The following is a 21,384-nucleotide window of genomic DNA, read 5'->3' as shown; positions in this document are numbered from 1 at the left end:
CCCGGAATATTAAAGGGAGTGTTGATACAGCATTTTTCACAAATCCAGACTCCAAATCTTTGTTTTAAAAAGGTTATTACTTGTTTCCTGGAACTGTTTTTTTTTTTTTTTTAAGTCATTCCTATCTATTTTGGCAGGCTCTGTGAAAACATTAGCCTTCCTTGCAATGACACTTTAACAAAAGTTAGTCTGGAAGCCTAGCTAAAGAGAGTAAGGGATCCAATAGCCTATGAAGCAGACTTGTAGCTGAAAGAGGAATACTAAAAAATCAGCATGAGAAGTTATCTTTAGTTGATAAGAACTATGTGTCCCCATACTTGCCTCCCTTCCTTTATAAGCTATTCCTGTACATTTTCCAACAATCTGGCTAAACAGAGCATGGGGGTGCCCCTGACTGGAGGGCATGAGACTTTCCACATTTGCTTGGCTGGTATTAGACTCACCACTGACAGTGGCAATAAAAATAATCCTCCCGGGCTTCCCTGGTGGCGCAGTGGTTGAGAATCTGCCTGCTAATGCAGGAGACACGGGTTCGAGCCCTGGTCTGGGAAGATCCCACATGCCACGGAGCAGCTGGGCCCGTGAGCCACAGCTGCTGAGCCTGCGCGTCTGGAGCCTGTGCCCCGCAACGGGAGGGGCCGCGATAGTGAAAGGCCCGCGCACCGCGATGAAGAGCGGTCCCCGCACCGCGATGAAGAGTGGCCCCCACTTGCCGCAACTAGAGAAAGCCCTCGCACGAACCGAAGACCCAGCACAGCCAAAAATAAATAAATAAATAAATAAATAAAATTAAAAAAAAAAAATAATAATAATCCTCCCTCTCAGTGAATATACTGCAAAAGCCATCATTCAGTTACTGCTGTGGGTGGTAGTCTGGGCTCTGCCTTTAGATGGGGGATCTGGAGCCAGAAGCTCCCTGCGTCCTGCATTTCTCAACATCTTCTGCCTCCCCCTGAGGCGGGGCCACCTGGGTGGGCACCCTAGTCCCAGGCCAGGTCGCTCAGAATCTCACAGCCCAGCCCTCCCCTTCAGGGCAAACATGGACTCTCTGCTCTAGTCCCAACGAGCTGGCGGGGGTGGAGGGGAGGAGGGAGGGACCCAGGACTCCGTCGGTGGGGTAATTCGGGAGGAGGGGAGCGGCAAGGGAACCACAACCCCTTGCTGGTACAATGCTTCTTTCCCAGAGAGGCTTGAGAGATGGGGTCGACAGCAGTGCTAACACACAGCTGTAGGCGACTCTCCATCACTTTGGTCCATGTGTGCGGCTCCACGTGGCCCATCTGGGTTGGATGCTGCTTTGGCCACAGCCCCTGAGGGCAGAGGGCTGACACCCAAAGTGGCCACAATACACCTACCTCTGGGGGCCTGCGTGACCTCTGCTCTCCAACCCAGGCAGGACCTCCACTGATGGCTTCTTGCCTCTGATCATTGTGATGACGTCTTGCTTTACCTGCAGTCTCAAGTCCTTCGGGATGAACCTCTCCTTGTTGACACCAAGCCCCCCCACCTGGTGGTAGGTGGGGAAGCCAGGGTGGAGTCCACCCCAGAGGGGATCACATTCTAAGAGTGCGGTAAATATAGCTTAAAGAGGACAAGAAAAGACATGGTTGGGAGGTTGTTCTACTTTGTGCCGTAAGATTCCAAACAGTACCTTCACCCCCAGAAAACGAACTTTCGCCTGCATCCTCCTGCTCACTCTGGGTAACCTCGGCGGGGGGGCACGGCGGCGGAGCGCAGGGGCCCCACGGAAGCCAGGGCACAGACCCCTGCGCAGACCCCATGCTGCAGCCCCTGAGGCGATGGTGTGCAGCAGCGGGACGGTCCGCACTGGGCAGCACTGACAGGTGCCAGGGCCACGCACTGCAAGCGGCCACCACGTGGCTGCTTTCTCTCAAATGGAAGCCAGGACACCACAGAGAACCTTCACAGGCCCTGATGGACAGCGAACAGGTGTGGACGAGTCTCTTCTCTGGCCGCTATTTTAAATCTTTATCAATAAATCCATTTACATCACACAGACCTATGAATTTTGTAATATATTCTTTTTTTGGAAAAGATTTATTTATCATTTATTTATTTATTTATGGCTGTATCGGTCTTAGTTGCCACAGGAGGGATCCTTCATTATGCGCCGGCTGGTTTCTCTCTAGCTGTGGTGCGTGATCTCTGTAGTTTGCAGCATGCAGGCTCTAGTTGAGGGGAAGAGCTCAGTAGTTGTGGCCCACGGGCTTAGTTGCCCCGCAGCATGTGGGATCTTAGTTCCTTGACCAGGGATGGAATCCGTATCCCCTGCATTGGAAGGCGGATTCTTTACCACTGGACCACCAGGGAAGACCCCTGTAATATATTCTTAAAATGAGCTGTGCATACATTTGTTTTAAGACAAGTTGTGTCCATATGTCTAGGGTACCGTACATCCTGGATTTTCACGGCCAATTCGTATTTCCAGGCTCCCAGGCCTTGGTCACACAGGGGAAGGAAATTAGGATGGCGTCTCTAGAGGGAACTGTGGCAACACGCATTATTTTACTGTTATTTATAATAGTGAAAAGTTGGAAACAATCTAAATGCCCAACAGTAGAGGACTGATTCAACAAATTGTAGTGAGACATTTCAATGGAACTATGAAAATTAAACTGAAGCCTGAAGGTCAGCTGTTGTATTTCTAAATTTAAATTAAGGGAATTTACTTTCTTTTCATGAGACTCAGCATAAGGCAACGTGATTTCCAGTAGGCAGTTGTATGAAAGTTTCCTTCTGGCGTCCTCAGGGGTCCACCCTGCCATCTGCCCGCAGAGATGCCCGCTCAGGGCCGCGTCCCTGCGATTGCGTGGGAACGAGGGAAGGAGGAGCATTCTCAGAGTTGGGCCGGTGCTGGTGGCAGCGGGAGGATGGAGTCCTGCAGGCGCGTCCCTGAGGAGCTGCCACCTGAGAGGCAAGACCAGCAGGAAATTGTAACAGGTGCCAGGCGGCATCGCTGGGGCCGCTCACGGCACAGGAGGGATGTACGGCTCACTCTGAAAGCACAGGACCGACTTCCCAGAGAAACGAGGATACCTGAAGGTGAGGGAGCAGCAGGTGATGGGACGACGGAGCTCACGGGGCTCTGGTCTCAGCGTGACTCAGATGGTGAAGGCCTCTGGGTACCACACTGCGGCCTGTGCGCCCCACCCCACTCCCTGCTGAGCTGACAGTTGACATCCTCCAAGAAAAACTCTGCTCCGGTTTCCGTTCTTAAAAATTATTTAAGGGGACTTCCCTGGTGGTCCAGTGGGTAAGACTCCCTGCTCCCAATGCAAGGGGCCAGTTTGATCCCTGGTCGGGGAGCTAGATCCCGCATGCCGCACGTCGAAACAAAGATCCCCTGTGCCACAACTAAGACCCGGCAGCCTAAATAAATAAATAAATATTTTAAAAAATTATTTAACAACAAGGTCCTACTGTATAGCACAGGGAACTATATTCAATATCCTGTGATAAACCATAACAGAAAAAAAATGAAAAAGGATGTATAACTGAATCACTTTGCTGTACAGCAGTAATTGACACAGCATTGCAATCCAACTATACTTCAATAAAAAGACATAAAAATAAATAAAAATTTAAAAATTATTTATTAACCTTTATAATTTGTTTATTTATAAAAATAATTTAAGGTAAGGGGATTTCGTCCAGGGTGATGAAAAAGTCTAGAAATGGTGGTGGTGACAGACATGGTGAATGTATTTTACATCACTGAATTATACACATTAAAAAGGTAAATTTTGTGTTGTATTTTACCACATTAAAAAAGATACCAAAAACAAAACAAAACAACACAATAATAAGACAAATATCATGTAGTTACCACCTGGAATGAACAAATATGAACATCATGTCATATTTTACTTAATATAAGTTTTAAAAATAAAATATTACCAATTTAAAAAGTGATACAGAAGTCTTAATTTCAAGTGGGGCCTCAAGAAAATACATATGTGTATTTTCCGAAGTCAGCCATCTATGCAAAAGAGGAGGATCCACAAAGAGGATCAAAAGTAGATTCACTTGGGATGAGCAGCTCAAATAGTGAACCAGTGCAGATGCCGAGAAGATCGCGATCTCAGAGGACCACACTATGACAGGAAGTCAAAGTCCTGGGAAAGATAGTGAGAGCTCGCTTCTGACCCCCTTTATTGATGGATGTTGAGGAGAACAGCCACGTAATAAGTGCTGGAAACCATTGATTGCTCAGTTAGCACTGCGTTGGGCCAGGCACCTATGATTGGGTTACTAATTAGTTCAGTTTACACTCATCCACCCTTACCTTCCACGATCCTTCTGGTTGATGATGAAGACCACCATCCTCCATCCCGACGTCCCTTCTGGTTGTTACTCTCAGCAATTCCTCCTAGGATTGCTCCTAACTTTTATCTTGATGGGTTGGGGGCAGTTTCAGTGACTTCTCCCCATGGCTCTTATTCTACATGTCAGGAAATCCTTGTAAGGATTCTGCAAACTACTACATATCATCTCAACTATACATGTGGAACTGGGAAATAACCCCAGGCAGGTCCCCAGTGGACCCACTGCAGGGTGTTTTTGAATCGGAACTCCAATCATCACCTGCCTTCATAAGCCCAACTCTAACTGTAGGAAGATAACAGTATTTCAGTTCAACCCAGATTCTCTACCCATTTGTTTGGGCACCATTATCCTGACATGTGGCTGTAGGTTCCTTTGGGGAAGGGATGGGTCATGTTTATCATTTACCATTGTAGTGGTGTTGCAGCGTCCTTCATCAAGGGGAACTGGCAGCCTTCCCTTCAATCATTGTGCTTTCAGGTCTGTGATTTGATTTGGCTTTGGACAGTGAATGAGAGATTGTGATTTTCCATTGCTGTGGCTAATTTCAAACTTCAGCTTTCCAACACTTGGACCCTAGTTGGCCAGCTGCTGTCTCTCACCCCCAGAGCAGAGCTCCTGGATCTATCGGTCACCAGGGCACAACTTCACAGGTCCAGGAACTTTTACTCTGGCCATTTCATTTGGTGCATCTCTCCCTCCACCGCTATTCCAGGACCCCGTCAGCCCCGTCGGCAGCACGTTCCACTGGTCAGGTCTGGCCCACAAAGGACGTGTCCCGCCAGCCTCTCAGAGATGACCGTGCCTCCCTCACCAGTGCACTCTTTGTGCTTTAGGAAGGGAACTCCTCTCAATTCTCCCAAGGAACACAGCCAGGCGGTTGGGTCTCTGCTCCCACAGAGTGGAGCCATTCTAACACCCAAGCTCCCTGAGCTTTTCTAGTACTCTGCCAAGGAAGTTCAAACTTCCCCTCATTCACTGTAGATCATCATCCTGCCTGCGCTTCGAGAAGCTATTCTAGCAGTGATTTAGGAGTGGATGCAGGTGTCCTCACAAGGACTCCCAAATCACCAGTGTTCCTGTATCAATAAATTGTCCTCTACCCATCCTCATACTTCCCTCCTTCTCCATTCAACACCTTAAAATTTACAATTGCCCATTTTCTTCTCCTTTCTATTGGTGCATGTGAGCCAGGCCTTACAAATCTTTTGATTGTATAAGCTTTCTTCCTGAAGTATGAACTGTTTTTCCCAACTCAAGCTGCGCTGAGGGTGGACCCTGATTATCAGTCAAGAGGTAACACGTGGTGTAGGGTAAATCTGGAGAAGTAGAAGCACCATTTTGGGACACCTCTTCAGGCGAATCTAGCCAGAATGGGGTGTGTGCCTGGAGGGTCCAAAAGATGTGGAGTTGCAAGATTCTCAGGGTCATCCACCCAAATATTTCTCGTGTCTCTGATTTTGATAATGAGAACTTTTATGGCCATGCACTTATTCCCCTTTGCATCTCTGTTTTCATTACAACAGGTTTGGTGCCTGATTTTCACCCATCACACTCTTGGGACTAAGTAAGTGTCTCCTTAAACACGGCCATAGGGGCTCCGCTGACTCCACAACTTGACTCGAGTTGATAGATGGCGATCAAAACCTGTCTTTTACTTTGTTCAAGTCTTCCAAAGCATTTGACAAAGTCCAGCCACCTCCAGTATCTTTATCCATTTAGGTGCTAGAGCCACCACGTAGCCCCATGTTTCTTCCTCCCACCTGCACCTCATCCCAAGCACCGCAGGTGAGATGCTTAGCAATTGTGATGTTACCGCCAGCCGCTCACCTCCAGCAATGTGTTCCAGATTGCTGTGTGCCACGGCTGTGTGCCAAAATCCCGTCCAGAAAGTCTGTTTCTAGGACCACTTCTGAGACTAAATATCTTAGCTGGAATCCCTGAAAGCAGAGTCTGAGACAAAGGCTCATGTGCAGGAATCTGGGAAAGTGCTTCTAGGGCGCAGTGGTATAGGATGGTGGTGTGGAACAGGTAAGGAGACAACGCTGACGGCAGGATGCCTTATCATGTTGGCCACCACTAGGGACAAATGGTGCTCAACCTCACTGGGGCCCCACAAGAAACCTTAAGAAATGTATCTCAGGACCGTGTGTCTGGGGGTGAAAGAAGAAATCATCATTGGTCAAGGGTGACTCCACCCGTGCTGACTTCCCTGCGCTTCTGAGTTAGGCGTGTTTGGGGGAATAGTGGGTTCTTTAGGGTGTGCCATGCGTCAGCGTCAGAGAAACCCCAGGGCAAGAAGGGAGAGGTGCTCAAAGATAGAATTCATACTGCTATGATGCTGAGTGCACCTGATTAAGATCTGGGGATTTGAATGTGTTTTCCATAGCAAAAACATACTTCATAAACAATTTTTAATAAAAAAAAATATTAATTAAAACTGTGTAGAGCCTCTGTTCCACCTGGCAGAAAAAGTTTTTTGCAACAACAATTCCTTTGTGTTTTTATATTAACTTAGTTGTAATTCAAGTGTAAATTGCAGCCCAATTTACACACAAGCATAAAATAATAGGAAGTGGGGAGCAGCTGTAGATAAAAAGAAAGCAAAAGGAAAAAAATGCAGTGCTTTCATCCCACTACTGGGCATATACCCTGAGAAAACCATAATTCAAAAAGAGTCATGTACCAAAATGTTCATTGCAGCTCTATTTACAATAGCCATGACATGGAAGCAACCTAAGTGTCCATCGACAGATAAATGGATAAAGAAGATGTGGCACATATATACAATGGAATATTACTCAGCCATAAAAAGAAATGAAATGGAGATATTTGTAATGAGGTGGATGGAGTTAGAGTCTGTCATACAGAATGAAGTAAGTCAGAAAGAGAAAAACAAATACAGTATGCTAACACATATATATGGAATCTAAGGGGAAAAAAAGGTCATGAAGAACCTAGTGGCAAGATGGGAATAAAGACACAGACCTACTAAAGAATGGACTTGAGGATATGGGGAGGGGGAGAGTTGAGATGTGACAGGGTGAGAGAGTGTCATGGACATATATACACTACCAAATGTAAAATAGATAGCTAGTGGGAAGCAGCCACATAGCACAGGGAGATCAGCTCGGTGCTTTGTGACCGCCTGGGGGGGTGGGATGGGGAGGGTGGGAGGGAGGGATATGCGGGAGGGAGGAGATATGGGGATATATGTATATGTATAGCTGATTCACTTTGTTATAAAGCAGAAACTAACACATCATTGTGAAGCAATTATACTTCAATAAAGATTAAAAAAATAAAAAATAAAAAACTAAAAAAAAATTTTTAAAAAATGCAGTGCTTTCAAATATGTTAAGTTTCTTAAGAATAATGATAATTGCTAATGTTACTAGGGATGTGGGTAAACTCATATAGTTTTAGATGTCTACCTGTAGTATACATTGGTTTTCTTCCTTCATAAAGCAATTTAGTACTGCATTTCAAAAGCTACAAAAATATCTTTAGTAGATTCTCTAAGTGCCCTGCCCATATCCCCTCAACAGCCACCTGTACTCTTAGAGGCTATTTTCTGCTTAAAGATGTTCTGGCCATGGGAACTGTCCATTTGGGCTGCTATAATCAAAATCCCATAGACGTGCTGGCTCAAGCATTTATTTCTCACAGTTCTGGAGAAGTCCAAGACTTCTGGGAAGTCCAAGATCAAATGCCAGCAGATGTAGTGTCTGATGAGAGCCAGCTTCCTGGCTCATAGATGGCTGTTTTTTGTCTTCTCGCCGTTGCCCCCCGTGCGGCAGTAAAGGAGCAACAGAACTCGCTGAGGTTTCTTTTAATGAGGCTCCACCGCTGTGACGAAATTGCCTCCCAAAGGTCCCACCTCCATTTCAACATGTGAATCAGGGGGAGAAGTAGACATGCATCCACAGCAGGAACACGCTCAGCTTACACCAGGGCAAGCTGGAGTGCCAGAGCACCAAGAGCCTCTAGAAGCTTTCTTCAAACCATGACAAGTGGGGAGTTGGTGGTAACACCCCAGCTTCCTTGCCCTTCGGTTTGGATAGCTCAGCAGTAGTTCTGGACTTCCTCTTGGAGCTCTCCAGGGGAACCAGGTCCAGTTGCCTACAGCGGTAACGGGTTGTTAACAAACCCTTTACGGCTTCCTTCCTTCCTGTCCCTGCCTCCCTTCCACACTCTTTCACCAGGGTTTCCTGGCATCACCTAACATACTTGCACTCAAATCTCCTTCTCAGGGCTTGCTTCTGGGAAAATCTAAATGGAGATAACAGTGATACCTTTTTGCCCAATAATTCCACTTCTGGGTATTTATCCAAAGGAAATAATCCTTAAAAAGGAGGGAGGAGTTATATCCAAAAAGGATATTGCAGCATTTTTATATGGCAGGAAAATTGGAAACAATCTAAATGTCCAACAGAGATCCATTCAGTCACATTTGTTTTTCATCTACTGTATTCCAGGCACTATGCTGGACTTGGGATTCCCAAATGGAACATCGTACAATTAGATGGGACAGGAGACAAGGCAGGAAGATGACGAAACCTCAACTAAGGGAGCAGCAGGGGGGACAGAGTGGAGCAGAGAGAGAGAGAGAGTCCTTAGAAGGAAGAATCAACAGAACCAAGTGACCTGTTAGACACAGAAGAGAAAGGATGGGGAGACGGTGAGGATATCGTCCAGGTTTGTGGCTTGGGTAAATGGGTGATGGGAGAGAGAATGCAGAAAAAGAAGCAGGTCTCAACAATAAGGTCTTGAATCCAGATTTGAATAAGTTGAGTTTGAGAAGCTTTACTAGATTGCTTCAACATTATTTAACGTCTGTGGACCCTCATGCCACTTGACTATACAAGCCAGGCTCCTGGACACCTGTCTGCATGAACTTTCATTCAAAAGAAACAAAAATCCAACTACACAAGCTTTGAAGAATAATTTAGATCTTTCTTATCAGTTTTCTTCAAGTCTTGTTCCAGGAGTTTTCACAGGATATACCCCAGAAACATCCCCAGAAATCCTTTGCAGACATTGCTCCTTCTTCTCAAATTTCCTGTGGTCATAAAAATACCTCCTAATTGTCTCCTAATTAGTAATTCTCCCACCACCGTGCTTCTCTCTCTGTTCATTTCCTCCTCTGCTCTCTGCCCCTCCCATGTGTCTCACAACTGAAAGATACCATCAGGAGCACCAACTGCTGGAGGCCATGCTGAGCCTCTCTCGGGAGGCTGGAGGGTCCAGGGCAACCCGTCTCCCCCATGGAATGAGGTAGACGGTGCCACGTGGGGAATGTAGTTCATCTCTGTTCATTTCATGGCTCGCAGTCAATGCAGATGCTGCTGGGGTGAGAACCACTGCCTTAGAATCCTAGCTGCTTGCAGCAAACTAGGACAAACCGTTAGAGAGCCAGCGCTGCTCCCCCAACTGGGGGTTGACAAGTGATTTCCTGAAGGATGGTGTGCATCTGGTGACAAGAACTGTTGCTTTGAGACCAAGATTTGATGAGGTGATTGATGCTAAGAATCATGCGGTATCCCAGGAGATACCATGCCTTTAATCTAAATAATCAGTTTCAAGGACAGAACTTCAGAAACCAGGACAATTAGATTGTGGGGCACTTCTGGAGGGAGACCTTATATATTCCTCAGTTACACTCTGTAAGTAGAAAGGCTGATTGGCTGCTTAATTTTCTTTATTACAGTTTCTTCTTGCTCCCACAGCTTACTGGTTTTTTCTGATCAGTGTTTTCATTATTTTATGTGTGTAAGGACACTTTTTTGCCCCAAGTATTTTAAACCTCTCATGCAGCTCTGTTCCACAGAACTTCGATGATTTGTATGCTCTGCAATACTTTAGCCACTAGCTCATGTGGCTATTGAGCATTTGAAATGTGGCTAATTCAACTGAGGAACTGAATTCTCAATTTCTGTTAAAGAAAAAAATTATTCCTCACACTTGTAGAAGATGATGAGGTAAGGAAGACTTTATTCAAGGTGTGTGTGGGGCGACTACTGTGACAGGTATAGGGACAATGGCAATGGGTCTTGTAGTGGGGGAGAGATTGGGCTCAACTCTAAATTCAGAATGGGAAGTGGGAATTTATAGCCAAGCTGGGGGAAAGGGGGGTGGTCAGTGGATGGAAAATTACTGAGGTGTTAAAAAACGAAATTCAACTGAGTGAAATTTAAAGATCTTATTGGCTTTATTAAACGATTCATGTATTGGGCAGATGGACAGGAGCTCCAAGAAGCTACACAAAACGAAAGACTTACAGGCAGTAGGGAGTTGGAACAAGGGAGTTATCCCAGGCAGAGAAGTGAACTGGTTACTGCAGGGTCGAGGGCAGGGGTCTATCAGGCAGATCACCTAACCAGTGGTGATAGTGATTCTTGATTTCCTCCTTTAAAGTCCATTTCTGGGAGAGCTGAAACTACCATCAAGTTTAGGTTTGGTGACACGGGGCTTCCCAAGCGACTTCATTTTGGGCCTGTAGTCTTGTTTTTAACAGAAGAAGCACAGGGGGGTTCTGGGTAAGCCTAACAGGACTCTAGCTGAAGGCAGGCCACGGATATCAGATGTCACCCCGGGGGATGGCAGAAGATGCAGAACCTGATTAAATATCAAGTGATCAGGGACTTCCCTGGTGGTCCAGGGGTTAAGACTCCGTGCTTCCACTGCAGGGGGTGCAGGTTCGATTCCTGGTCCAGGGAAGTTCTGCATGCCGTGAGGTGTAGCCAAAAAAAAGAAAAAAGAAAAAAAAAAATTAAGAGTAACCAGATACTGAGAATGGGGGATTCTGGCTAACTGACTTACCAGGATTCTTGCTAAAATTCGACAATGCAGAGAGAAACAGGGCAGCCCAAAAGTTGAGACCTAGCTGAAAAAGAGCTCAGAGGATCCTGAGTAGAGTTTGGTCAAGGAGAGAATCTTTGTCATTTCATTTAATTTTAATTAAAATTTAAATTTCAGTGTTGGACAGCACACTACCGTTTTTCTAACCCTTCACATTTCTTACTGAAGATGATAAGGTGTCCTAAGCACATGAGTTTCCCTGTGTGAAGCGAGATGATTTCCATAATCAGCACGTTTGTTTGGTAACAGACGATTTGCTCTTTTTACAGGTAACACTAACTTTTAAGTTGTGTAACATTTACTTAACAAGCTGTAGTCTCCAACCTCCAGGAGAGGTTGCTTCTCCTTTTGCTGCAGCGGTCTATTTGGCACAAAACCCGCGGGCGCCCAGGAGCGGGCATCAGTCCTGGTTTACATTCTCCGAGAGGAGAAAGTGGGGCACAGGCCGCTAAACTGACCTAGAGGACGTTCAAAATAAAAATCAAACCTCAAGGAACTCAACCGGCTGCTCTCCCCGGAGCCCTGCCTCTGGCGCCGCCAAGCCCCGCCCCCTCCACCTGGGCACCGCCTGGACCACGCCTTCCCCCGCCGCCCCGCCCCGCGCGGCGCAGCCGGCGCGCTGACGTCATGAACCAGGTACTTTCCCTGCGGCCAGGGCGGCGTGGGGGCGTGGCGGGCGTGGAGCACGCATGCGCGGCAGCGGCTGCGCGCTGCCCGGATCGTGCGGGGCCCAAGCCTCTCCGCCGGCGCAGGCTCCCTCGCGCCAGCTCGCGGCCGCCGCCATGTCGGCCGCTATCGAGCGGGAGTTTGATGAGTTGGACGCTCAGAATCGCTGGCAGCAGCTGTACCTGGTGAGTGGCGGGCTCGCGCAGCCGCCGCCGACCCCTCCGAGGACCTGGCTTGCGCACGCCGGCGCCCACCGGCACTCGCCGCCTCCGCCGCCTCCCGCTGGGGCGGAAGTGGTGGCGCGCGGGCCACCTCAGGGCGCGCGTGCGCCGCCCGGGCCTCGGCGCTCGGGCGCTCGGGGTTGGGGCGGCCACATGCGCGCAGGCGCAGTGGGCTCCGGGGGGGGCGGTGCCGGGGGGCGGGCGTGGGCGTGGACGCGACGGTACAGGGGGCGGCCAGGGGGTCATGGCGTCAGGGGGTCGGGGGCTGGGGTGGGTCGCCGAGCCGTGGTGGTGCGGCCGGACAGCGGCGGCCCGAGCGTCCCCGGCCCGCCGTCGCCCCCTCATAACTTTCTGGAAGGAGCTCGGTGAGTCAGGGTAGGCGTCGAGGGGTCGTCCGCGCCCCGGGGCCCGGCCTGAGGGGCTCGGGTCCCCGGGCGTCGTGAGGCAGCTCCCCGAACGCGGGCGCCCGGCGTGATTTCTGGTCGCCTCGTGGAGACGCGCCCTGGGACGGTCTCCTGGGTCAACCACGGAGCCTTTCGATCGAGCAGAACTTCATTTTATCTCTCTTAAAGTGACCTAGTTGTCTGCTTCCTACTGCTAATTATTGCATGTTATTTCCAGGATTGCAGTAAGTGGTTGTGAGCTAAATGCTGCTCTCGCTGTTCAGGTCGCTCTGTGTACAGTAAAACGACAAATCTAGAAAGCCTTACAGGCTTTCCTGTAAATCTAGATGTTCCCGGGCTTTTCCCCTTCCCGTTTAATTAGATGACAGTTCCTCTTGTCATTATGTTCGTAATGTAACGTTTTCTTCTTGAGCACATTAGCAGGACGTGTAATAAATACCCTGATTCACGTGGGTCAGAGTGTGTTAGAATAGGGTACTAACTTAAGAGAATGCTGGTAAGGACTTAACCAATTATAGAAAGTTTTAAATGCAAATTCTCGTAGGAAGCTCTATATGAGAGCCTGCCAGCTGTGTCTTCTCCAGTTACATTTGTTTTAGGAGAGCCTGCTGTCCCCAGGTTGTGAGTGGTTTATCAAAATACAGGTTTGAGACGAGACGGTGCATGCTACAGCTTAATTCAGCTTGACATTTTGATTAAGTAGTTTGACTTCTTTTGTTATCATTAATATCCATGAATATTCAGTGAAAAGTGTAATCCATCTCACCAGAAAAATGCATTTATATCCACTGAAAATTGCATTCAGTTTCATAGAGTTCAGGAAATCCTTCCATGGGCTTCTGCCTAGGAATCCTTTAGTGGGTTGGTCAAAGCTCTTATTATTTTTCTTTTTCCTAGTGGAAGAACAAGAGCATTTGTTTGGTCAGTACAAATCACGCAATACGCACTGGTGTTTTGTTAAAGTTGGTCACAAACCAGGAAAAAATGGAAAGCAAATCCAGAAAGAGTTTTGACTCTGAGTGTTTTCCTTTGACTCTAAACATCCACTCAGCCATTGTACAGATTGCGCTGTGCACCCTGCCCTGAGCCTTGGGGATTCAGCAGAGAGCCACTGACCAGGTTCCTGCTCCTGAGGCTCTCACCTTCTGGGACTTGGTCTCTTGAAGGCCTCATCACAATTCCATATTTTCATTTACTCACTTGTAACACCTTATCATGTGCCAATGTTAGACGGAGTCCCTGCTCTCCAGGATCCAGCCGAGTGGGGAGTGGTAACTAGGGAAGCAGATGAAAACATGAGAGTAAGAACCGCAGAAGCTCGTGTTAAGCACAGGGTGCTGTGCATCCCCCACAGGATGCATCTGGGAGTCCTGGCGCAGCTTCCTGGAGGAGGTAGGGCCTTGCCTGAGTCTTGAAGGACAAGTCGGCCAGGGGAGGAGAATGAGGGAGGGAGAGAATTAGTGTTCAGAGGAGGAAGAAATGTGTGCAGAGACTCAAAGCATAGAAGGCCAAGAGAACTGCCAACGGCTGAGCCTGTTGCAGAGTGCGGTGTGACGTTGAGGTGCCAGGGGGACAAGGCCAGACAGTAAGACGGAGCCCGTTAGCCCTTGTAGATCAGTCTGAGGACTGTGAGCTAGTTGATAGGACCCACTGTGGAATTTGATGCTTGGAAGTACCATAATCATATTCTCTTTACTTTTTAGCAAGACCATTCTAGCTGTGGGTTGGGTGTGGCTAACTGTGGGCAGCTGGTACAGGGAAGGGGGTCTTTGGGAGTCAACCTGAGGAGAGATGTTGAGCTCTTGAACTCAGGCAGTGGCAGGAAGAATGAAGGGGAGATGCAGACTTGAAATGCTAAGGGGATAGATTTGTTTGGTTTTGAAACTGTTCAATTTGCTTCCTGTAAGACATCGAAATGGGAATAGTTTAATATATAAATTTGGAGTTCAGGAGAGGTCTGAGCTGTAAATGATTTTGGACATCATGAGCATGCAGATGGTATTTGAGGTCCCAGATGCAGGTGAGATCACTTAGGGAAAACAGAGAGGGTTTGGAAATGCTGAAAGCCAAGGACAGAATCTTGACAGATAACAATGTTTAAGGGCATAGGTAGAGAAAAAGGAGCTTGCAAAAAGAAAGGCTAGAGAGGAATAGCCATAGAAGTGGGGGGAAAATTGCTGGTGGGTGTGGAGGGAGCTGATGCTCAGCAGGCACGTGCTGCAGGGGCACCAACAAGGGCAAAACCGAAAGTGCCCGTTAAATTAATCGCTAGAAGATCAACAGATTCCTTGAAAAGAGCAAGTTGAGTGGAATACGGAAGTCAGATGTGGGATGGAGCGGGGAATGGTGGCTGAAATGAAGCATGAGTATGTGACTTCCCTACTTTAAACCTTCAGTGGTTTCCCATTGCTCACCATGTAGACTTCAGACTCCTGCCACGGCTCACAAGACCACAGGTCCTGCCTCCCCATATGACTTTCTTCCCTCTTTGTCATTGGGTTCTTCTGCTCCTTGAAATGTGCTGTCTGTCCTTCCCTTAAGGCCTTTGTAGATTTAGTTCTCTTTGACTGAGCACAACTTTTCTTTCCCTTTTTGTTTTCCCCTTTGCTTAACTACCTCCTCATTCCTGGAGTCTCACTTCCTCAGGGTGAGGCAGTGGGAGGAGCTTCCCGGCCCTCCCTTGCAGGGTGGGATCCCCTGGTACGTACCCATAATGTCCCATGGCCTCCCCTTTCAAGGCAGGGCATTGGATGTGATACAGCAGCACAGGACTTTGGGACCACAGTTTCTGTTACGCAAACCACTATCGTTTGAGTAGGAAAAAGTGTTACAGTGGGCTTTCTTCTTTGTAGATCACAGCAGTGGGTATATTGATGATAACGTTTGAGAAGAGTTATGCTTTTTTTGGCGATACTAATTTGACTAGGAAAAGAAAGGATTTGCTCCTGAGCAAAAAAGCTAAATATAACTAAGAGCTAGACTTGCTTAGTGGTGTGAGGACTTTTGCTTTATACCTTATTATTCAGTCTTGTAGGAAAAGTGAATGTATTATTTTGAGACTGATACTCTGGCCCCTTACCCTTTTTTAAAAAATTTTCTTATTTATTTGTTTTTATTTTTGGCTGCATTGGGTCTTTGTTGCTGTGCGCGGGCTTTCTCTAGTTGCGGTGAGCGGGGGCTACTCTTTGTTGCGGTGTGCAGGCTTCTCATTGTCGTGGCTTCTCTTGTTGCGGAGCACGGGCTCTAGGCACGTGGGCTTCAGTAGTTGTGGCACACGGGCTCAGTAGTTGTGGCTCGCGGGCTCTAGAGCTCAGGCTCAGCAGTTGTGGCACACGGGCTTAGTTGCTCCGTGGCATGTGGGATCTTCTTGGGCCAGGGCTCAAACCCCTGTCCCTTGCATCGGCAGGCAAATTTTTAACCACTGTGCCAACAGGGAAGCCCTGGCCCCTTACTCTTTTTACCCCCTTTGAACAGTTGCTTTTATAACATAACTTTTGAAATGGGAGGTTTCTGGGAATGAATGACTGGGTTGGAGCTGACTCTTAGTTTATCTTTTCTTGGCCTCATTAGCCTTCCTGCAGGCTGTGCCAATGCCTTGTGCACATTCAGGCACCTAGTGGGCACTTGATATGTGTTTGCTGAACATGACTTCCTACCACAGATGGGTGACTTGATGTGTTCACATAATTGGGGAGGGGGGAAGCCTAAAGAGATTGGAGGTTGATGAAAGAGAAGGGAAGATTATTGGAGCCAGAAACCTCAGGAAGCAGGAGCTGACGGGATCAGGAGCACACGGCAGAAGACTTGCCTTGAACAGGCATGGTTGGCAGAAGTGAGATTGCTGGAAAAGTCTAATTTGTCTGAGCGACAGACTAATAACATTAATGTAGTCTGAGGTTAATTCTGGCTTTTTGAGAAATGTTCATGATTGCTTTTTGCTTTTCCTTTGTCACTGATGATTGCTGTCTGAATCAGGCTGGGGCATTAGAAGGGCAGAGGAAAGGAATGGAGTACTGTGAGCCTTTCGGGGAAGAGAGTAAAACTGTAGGGAAATGGCAAAAGCTAAGTCATGAAATAATGTTTCTAGTAAGTGGTAGCTCAGAAGGAATTTGGTTGATTAATCAGACTTCGTGGAACTCTTAACTGACTGGTCATTTTTCTTTATTAGAAATTCGTAGTTCAAATATTGTCAGAGTAAGAACAGTTTTTACCATTTGTGATTCAACTAATTTTTAGAAGTTAAATATCAAATGAACTCTATTCTTCTAGTACTTACAGTGAGCAGCCAGTGTGGAGGATAAATCAAAGCTATCTTATTGTAAAACACTTCCCTTGCAGTGTCTGTTGCATGTTCTCCTTCCAGCCTTTAATTTAAGTTCTCAGTGCTTGCCATATTAAACTCCTTGAATTTCCTTGAGAATCATCTGCTTTCTCACACCTTGGAGCCTTTGCACATGTTGGACACACTCTGTGCCTACCTTATTTTCTGGGAAGTGTGTCCAAGACTAGACTTTAGTTATATGCTCCTTCTCTGATTCCTGAATCCTCAATATTCTTTTATTAGAGTATGAGTCACATTGTTTTATTTTTATTTTTTTAATAAATTTATTTATTTGTTTATTTTTGACTACGTTGGGTCTTCGTTGCTGCGTGTGGGCTTTCTCTAGTTGTGGCGAGCGGGGGCTACTCTTTGTTGAGGTGTGTGGGCTTCTCATTGTGGTGGCTTCTCTTGTTGCGGAGCACAGTCTTTAGGCACGGGCTTCAGTAGCTGTGGCGGGCGGGCTTAGTTGCTCCGCGGCATGTGGGATCTTCCCGGACCAGGGCTCAAACCATGTTCCTTGCATTGGCAGGCAGATTCTTAACCACTGCACCATCAGGGAAGTCCAGTCACATTGCTTTATAACTGTCTACTTGTCTGTCTGGCTCCTTTAGGGCTGCCTCATTTTCCTTTGTTTCCCCACCATCTGCCTGTAGGCCTGCAGTGTGTTAGATGCTCAGTTAGTATTCTCTAAACAAGAGTACTGCTCCCTCTGTAAGATGTCAGCACCTTGGTTTATTCCAACCCCTCACTCACAGCTGAGGAGACACCGTCCAGCACGAGGTTGTGACTTCTGTAAGGTTACCATATCCATTAGTGATACAGCGGGGGCCTAAATCCCGTCCTTGTGATTCTCACTGCAGCACTGTCCTGCTTGACCAGCATGACAGCCTATGTTGCTTTCTTCTTATGATCTACTTGAGATTAATGGTACTGAGAGAATCATTTACATTTTTGATGGTAAGGAGAGAGTAGAATGTGTTATAATAGGTCGGGTCATTTTGGGACTGGAGGCCTTTGAAACAGCGTCTGGGATCCATGGATCAGACTGGAAAGGGATTTTCAAGTCCCCTGAAACTGTGCTAACTTGTGTGAATACCCTGCGAGATGTAGTTTCTGGGGGATTCCATAGCTTTGGTCAGATTCTTTTTTTAAAAATTTATTTTATTTATTTATTTTTGGCTGCATTGGGTCTTCATTGCTGCACACGGGCTTTCTCTAGTTGTGGCGAATGGGGGCTACTCTTCATTGCGGTGCATGGGCTTCTCATTGCAGTGGCTTCTCTTGATGCAGAGCACGGGCTCTAGGTACGTGGGCTTCAGTAGTTGTGGCATGCTGGCTTAGTAGTTGTGGCTCGCAGGCTCTAGAGTGCAGGTTCAGTAGTTGGGGCGCACAGGCTTAAGTTGCTCCGCAGCATGTGGGATCTTCCTGGACCAGGGCTCGAACCCCTGTCCCCTGCATTGGCAGGTGGATTCTTAACCACTGCACCACCAGGGAAGTCCAACTTTGGTCAGATTCTTAAGTGGAGCTCTGTGATTCCTCAGAAGGTAAGAACCACTGCTTTAAGGAAAAGCAGCTGGGGGAATGATTCGCCAGTGAGGAATATAGAACTAGAAATAATACTGTTTTGCCTTTGACGGGTTCTGTAGGTTACTGATACCTATAATCATGGAAATCCAGATAGCTACGTTGTCCCTTACTCTTTCTAGCTTGCCTCTTGTTCAGTTTTTTGATTTTAACCAGAATCTCCAATAGCCCTTTTTGGCTTCTCCCAGATCATTAGTATCCACAAGAATTCCCTGTTCCCAGTTGGAGAATTATCACAGCTCTTGCAGGCTCCTGCGGTTCGGACACCCTGTCTGATTATTTTGTTTTCTTACTCTGTTCGCTCTTCCAAAGAGTAAACCAGAGATATGGACAGATAAGATCTAGGAGAGCAGAATTAAAATTAACGTAAGTGTGCTCTTCACTTTCTCAGATAAGCATTCATATGATTTGTTTCCCCTGGAAATTCTTATCTAGATTCTCCATGCTCTGTTCCCTGTCGGTGGTGCCATTAAAATGATTTCTTATTGGTAAACTGTTCAGGGCAGAGAATATTTAAACCAACTAGTAATTTAGAACTTTGGATAATACCCTTCGTTACTTTGGATAATAGTGACTAACCGTATACTAAGTCAATTTAGCATATAAACTTAAAACATAGCAGCTGATAACTAAGGAACAGATACGGTTCAGCAGGCTAAGTGTTAAAGCATATAAGTTCTGACTCTGCTGTTCTGAGCAGAATAGTAAACTTTTCTGTTACATTCTTAGTTGGAATGCTGTTGTACCTTGCTGGGCTGTTGTCTGAAGTGAGTGTAGTGCTATTTTAAATGTATTTAATGTAGTGCTAATTTAATGTTCTATTTATGGTACAGTAGTAATGTTTCAGGAAGCTGTTTTGACTTAACAGTGAAATCCTTGCTTTTAAAGATCGTGGACACCTTTAGACACCTTTAAGATGAAACCTGTGAACAAGAGACATGACCACATACATACAATTCCCGTACATTTGGCATGTGATTTCAAGGGTATCATAGACCCCTAAGGACTGTTGAGGTTGATGACCTCCAGGAAACTTGTATCTGTGGATTTCTGGTATGTTTTTCAGTTTGGGAGGTTTGTTTGTTTTTATGTGCTCCTATTCCTTTCGCAACCCAGGACTCTGATTTAATATGTTCTTTGTTCTGTCACCTAGTTCATTTGGATCATGTCATTGATCATTGATAGCTTTGTGTTAAACTGCCTTCATTCCTCTAAAGAAAATCTTATACTGAATTATTTTGTTTCTTCTTTCACTGTATTCAAACAACCTTATAGTCTGAAAGCTATCATTTCCTCTGACAGGTTACTTAGTAATGCTTCCAGGAATTCTTGAGGCGGCCTCGGATAAGGTTCCCAGGGGTGGCCCACTCCTCCTAGTCAAGGCTGGGACCTTAGACCATCCAGGTGGTCCTCCACGACAGCGGGAACTGATTTTTGCCTCAACCAGTGAAAACATAGGTTCACATTTCAAATCTTAAGTTTTTATTTTTTAAAATCTCTATTACTGTAACATTGTCAGGGTGAGATAGTTATAACACTTTATTATGATATAATATTAAGTAATACTTTAGTGATTGGTACATAGCTTTGTTCTATATAGTACACAGAAAACGTTATATCCTTGTTGTACTTTAGAATATTCTACCTTGAGCTGTTGTGATGGAACAGCAAATAAGAATTTAGGAAATTGGAAAAGATATTAATTTTATAAGAAAAAAGTAGGACTTTAAGGTAATCCCAAGTTGATAGTTTCTACTTATGGGAGAAATACTGAAATTTCTTTCTTTATGCTTAAGGTCCCTAAGTGAATCCTGAATTATATGATGGTTAAGTGTTTACTTTGTTTTATTAGTCAAATCTTTGTGCTTATACTCTGTATAAAGATCCTGTGGATGGACACAGTGAAGTGGGAAGCTAAATATGTTGCATGTGTCAGGGTGTTCAGTTGGTTATGGTTCTTCGTATTATGCCCGTCGCTGGTTGGGGAGATAAGATTCCTGGTGGAGTAAGTTCTGCTATGTATCACACTTCTTTTTGAGAGGGCTTCCTCTTTGAGGAAAAGACTTTAATAAGAATAAAATAGCTTATCTTGACTGAACTCCTACTTTGTATCAGGCAAATGCTATGTAACTCATTTGTAGGTGGCTACAAATGAGAAAACAGAGATTTAACTTTTCCAAATTTATAGTGCAGTTAAGTAGTAGATCCAGATAGGAATCCAAGACTGAATTTTAGAGCTTGTGTTTTGTTTTTTTTTAAAATTAATTAATTAATTAATTTAGTTTTGGCTGCATTGGGTCTTCCTTGCTGTGCGTAGGCTTCTTCTAGTTGCAGCAAGCGGGGGCTACTCTTCGTTGCAGTGCGTGGGCTTCTCATTGTGGTGGCTTCTCTTGTTGCAGAGCACAGGCTCTAGGTGTGTGGGCTTCAGTAGTTGTGGCTCACGGGCTCTAGAGCACAGGCTCAATAGTTGTGGTGCACGGGCTTAGTTGCTCCACAGCATGTAGGATCTTCCCGGACCAGGTCTCGAACCCGTGTCCCCAGCATTGGCAGGTGGATTCTTAACCACTGCGCCACCAGGGAAGTCCCAGAGCTTGTGGTTTAATACATAAATAAGTAAATAATTTGGTTAGGATTACATGAACATGGCAAAAATGAGAACAGTACAGAAGGGTGTGTAGTGGAAAAGTAAGTCACTGCCCCCATGTTCCCTCATTCCTTCCCTGTAAGTGATCACTCTCCTCTCTCCCTTCTCACTCCCTCTCTTTCTATCCAACCCCTGTGAAACAAACAGCATACTGTTTTGCACCTTGCTTTTTTCACTTATATTTTGAAAATCCTTCCTTTTAGATCTCTTGAGTTCATTTTAACAGTTGAACGGTATTCATTATTTAAGCACTCATCTATAATGGACATGTGGGTTATTTCCAGTCTTTAGCTGTGATAAGCAGTGCTGCAGTGAATAACCTTCCAAAGAAGTTGTACA

General features: G+C 46.1%; 1 protein-coding gene and 1 long non-coding RNA gene across 5 annotated transcripts in view; one reads left to right on the top strand and one right to left on the bottom strand.

Annotated features, from left to right (window-relative positions):
* Positions 1 to 10,531: 10,531 nt before the first annotated feature.
* LOC130704613 (uncharacterized) lies at positions 10,532 to 12,212 on the bottom strand. The gene is made up of 2 exons (XR_009005038.1): positions 12,054 to 12,212; positions 10,532 to 11,067 (listed from the first exon to the last, which is right to left on the bottom strand). It is a non-coding gene; the product is annotated as an uncharacterized LOC130704613 (long non-coding RNA).
* PTPN2 (protein tyrosine phosphatase non-receptor type 2) overlaps positions 11,880 to 21,384 on the top strand; it is a 78,478-nt gene continuing 68,973 nt past the window's right edge. For all 4 annotated transcript variants that reach the window (XM_057526532.1, XM_057526533.1, XM_057526531.1 and 1 more), the window contains exon 1: positions 11,880 to 12,056. In XM_057526532.1, coding sequence (XP_057382515.1) covers positions 11,895 to 12,056 — 162 coding nt within the window. In that variant the 5' untranslated portion in view covers positions 11,880 to 11,894. The remainder of the gene's footprint in view (positions 12,057 to 21,384) is intronic.

The sequence above is a fragment of the Balaenoptera acutorostrata genome, chromosome 13 (assembly GCF_949987535.1).
Source record: "Balaenoptera acutorostrata chromosome 13, mBalAcu1.1, whole genome shotgun sequence".
Taxonomy (NCBI): domain Eukaryota; kingdom Metazoa; phylum Chordata; class Mammalia; order Artiodactyla; family Balaenopteridae; genus Balaenoptera; species Balaenoptera acutorostrata.
This window is presented reverse-complemented; position numbering and strand designations above follow the sequence as displayed.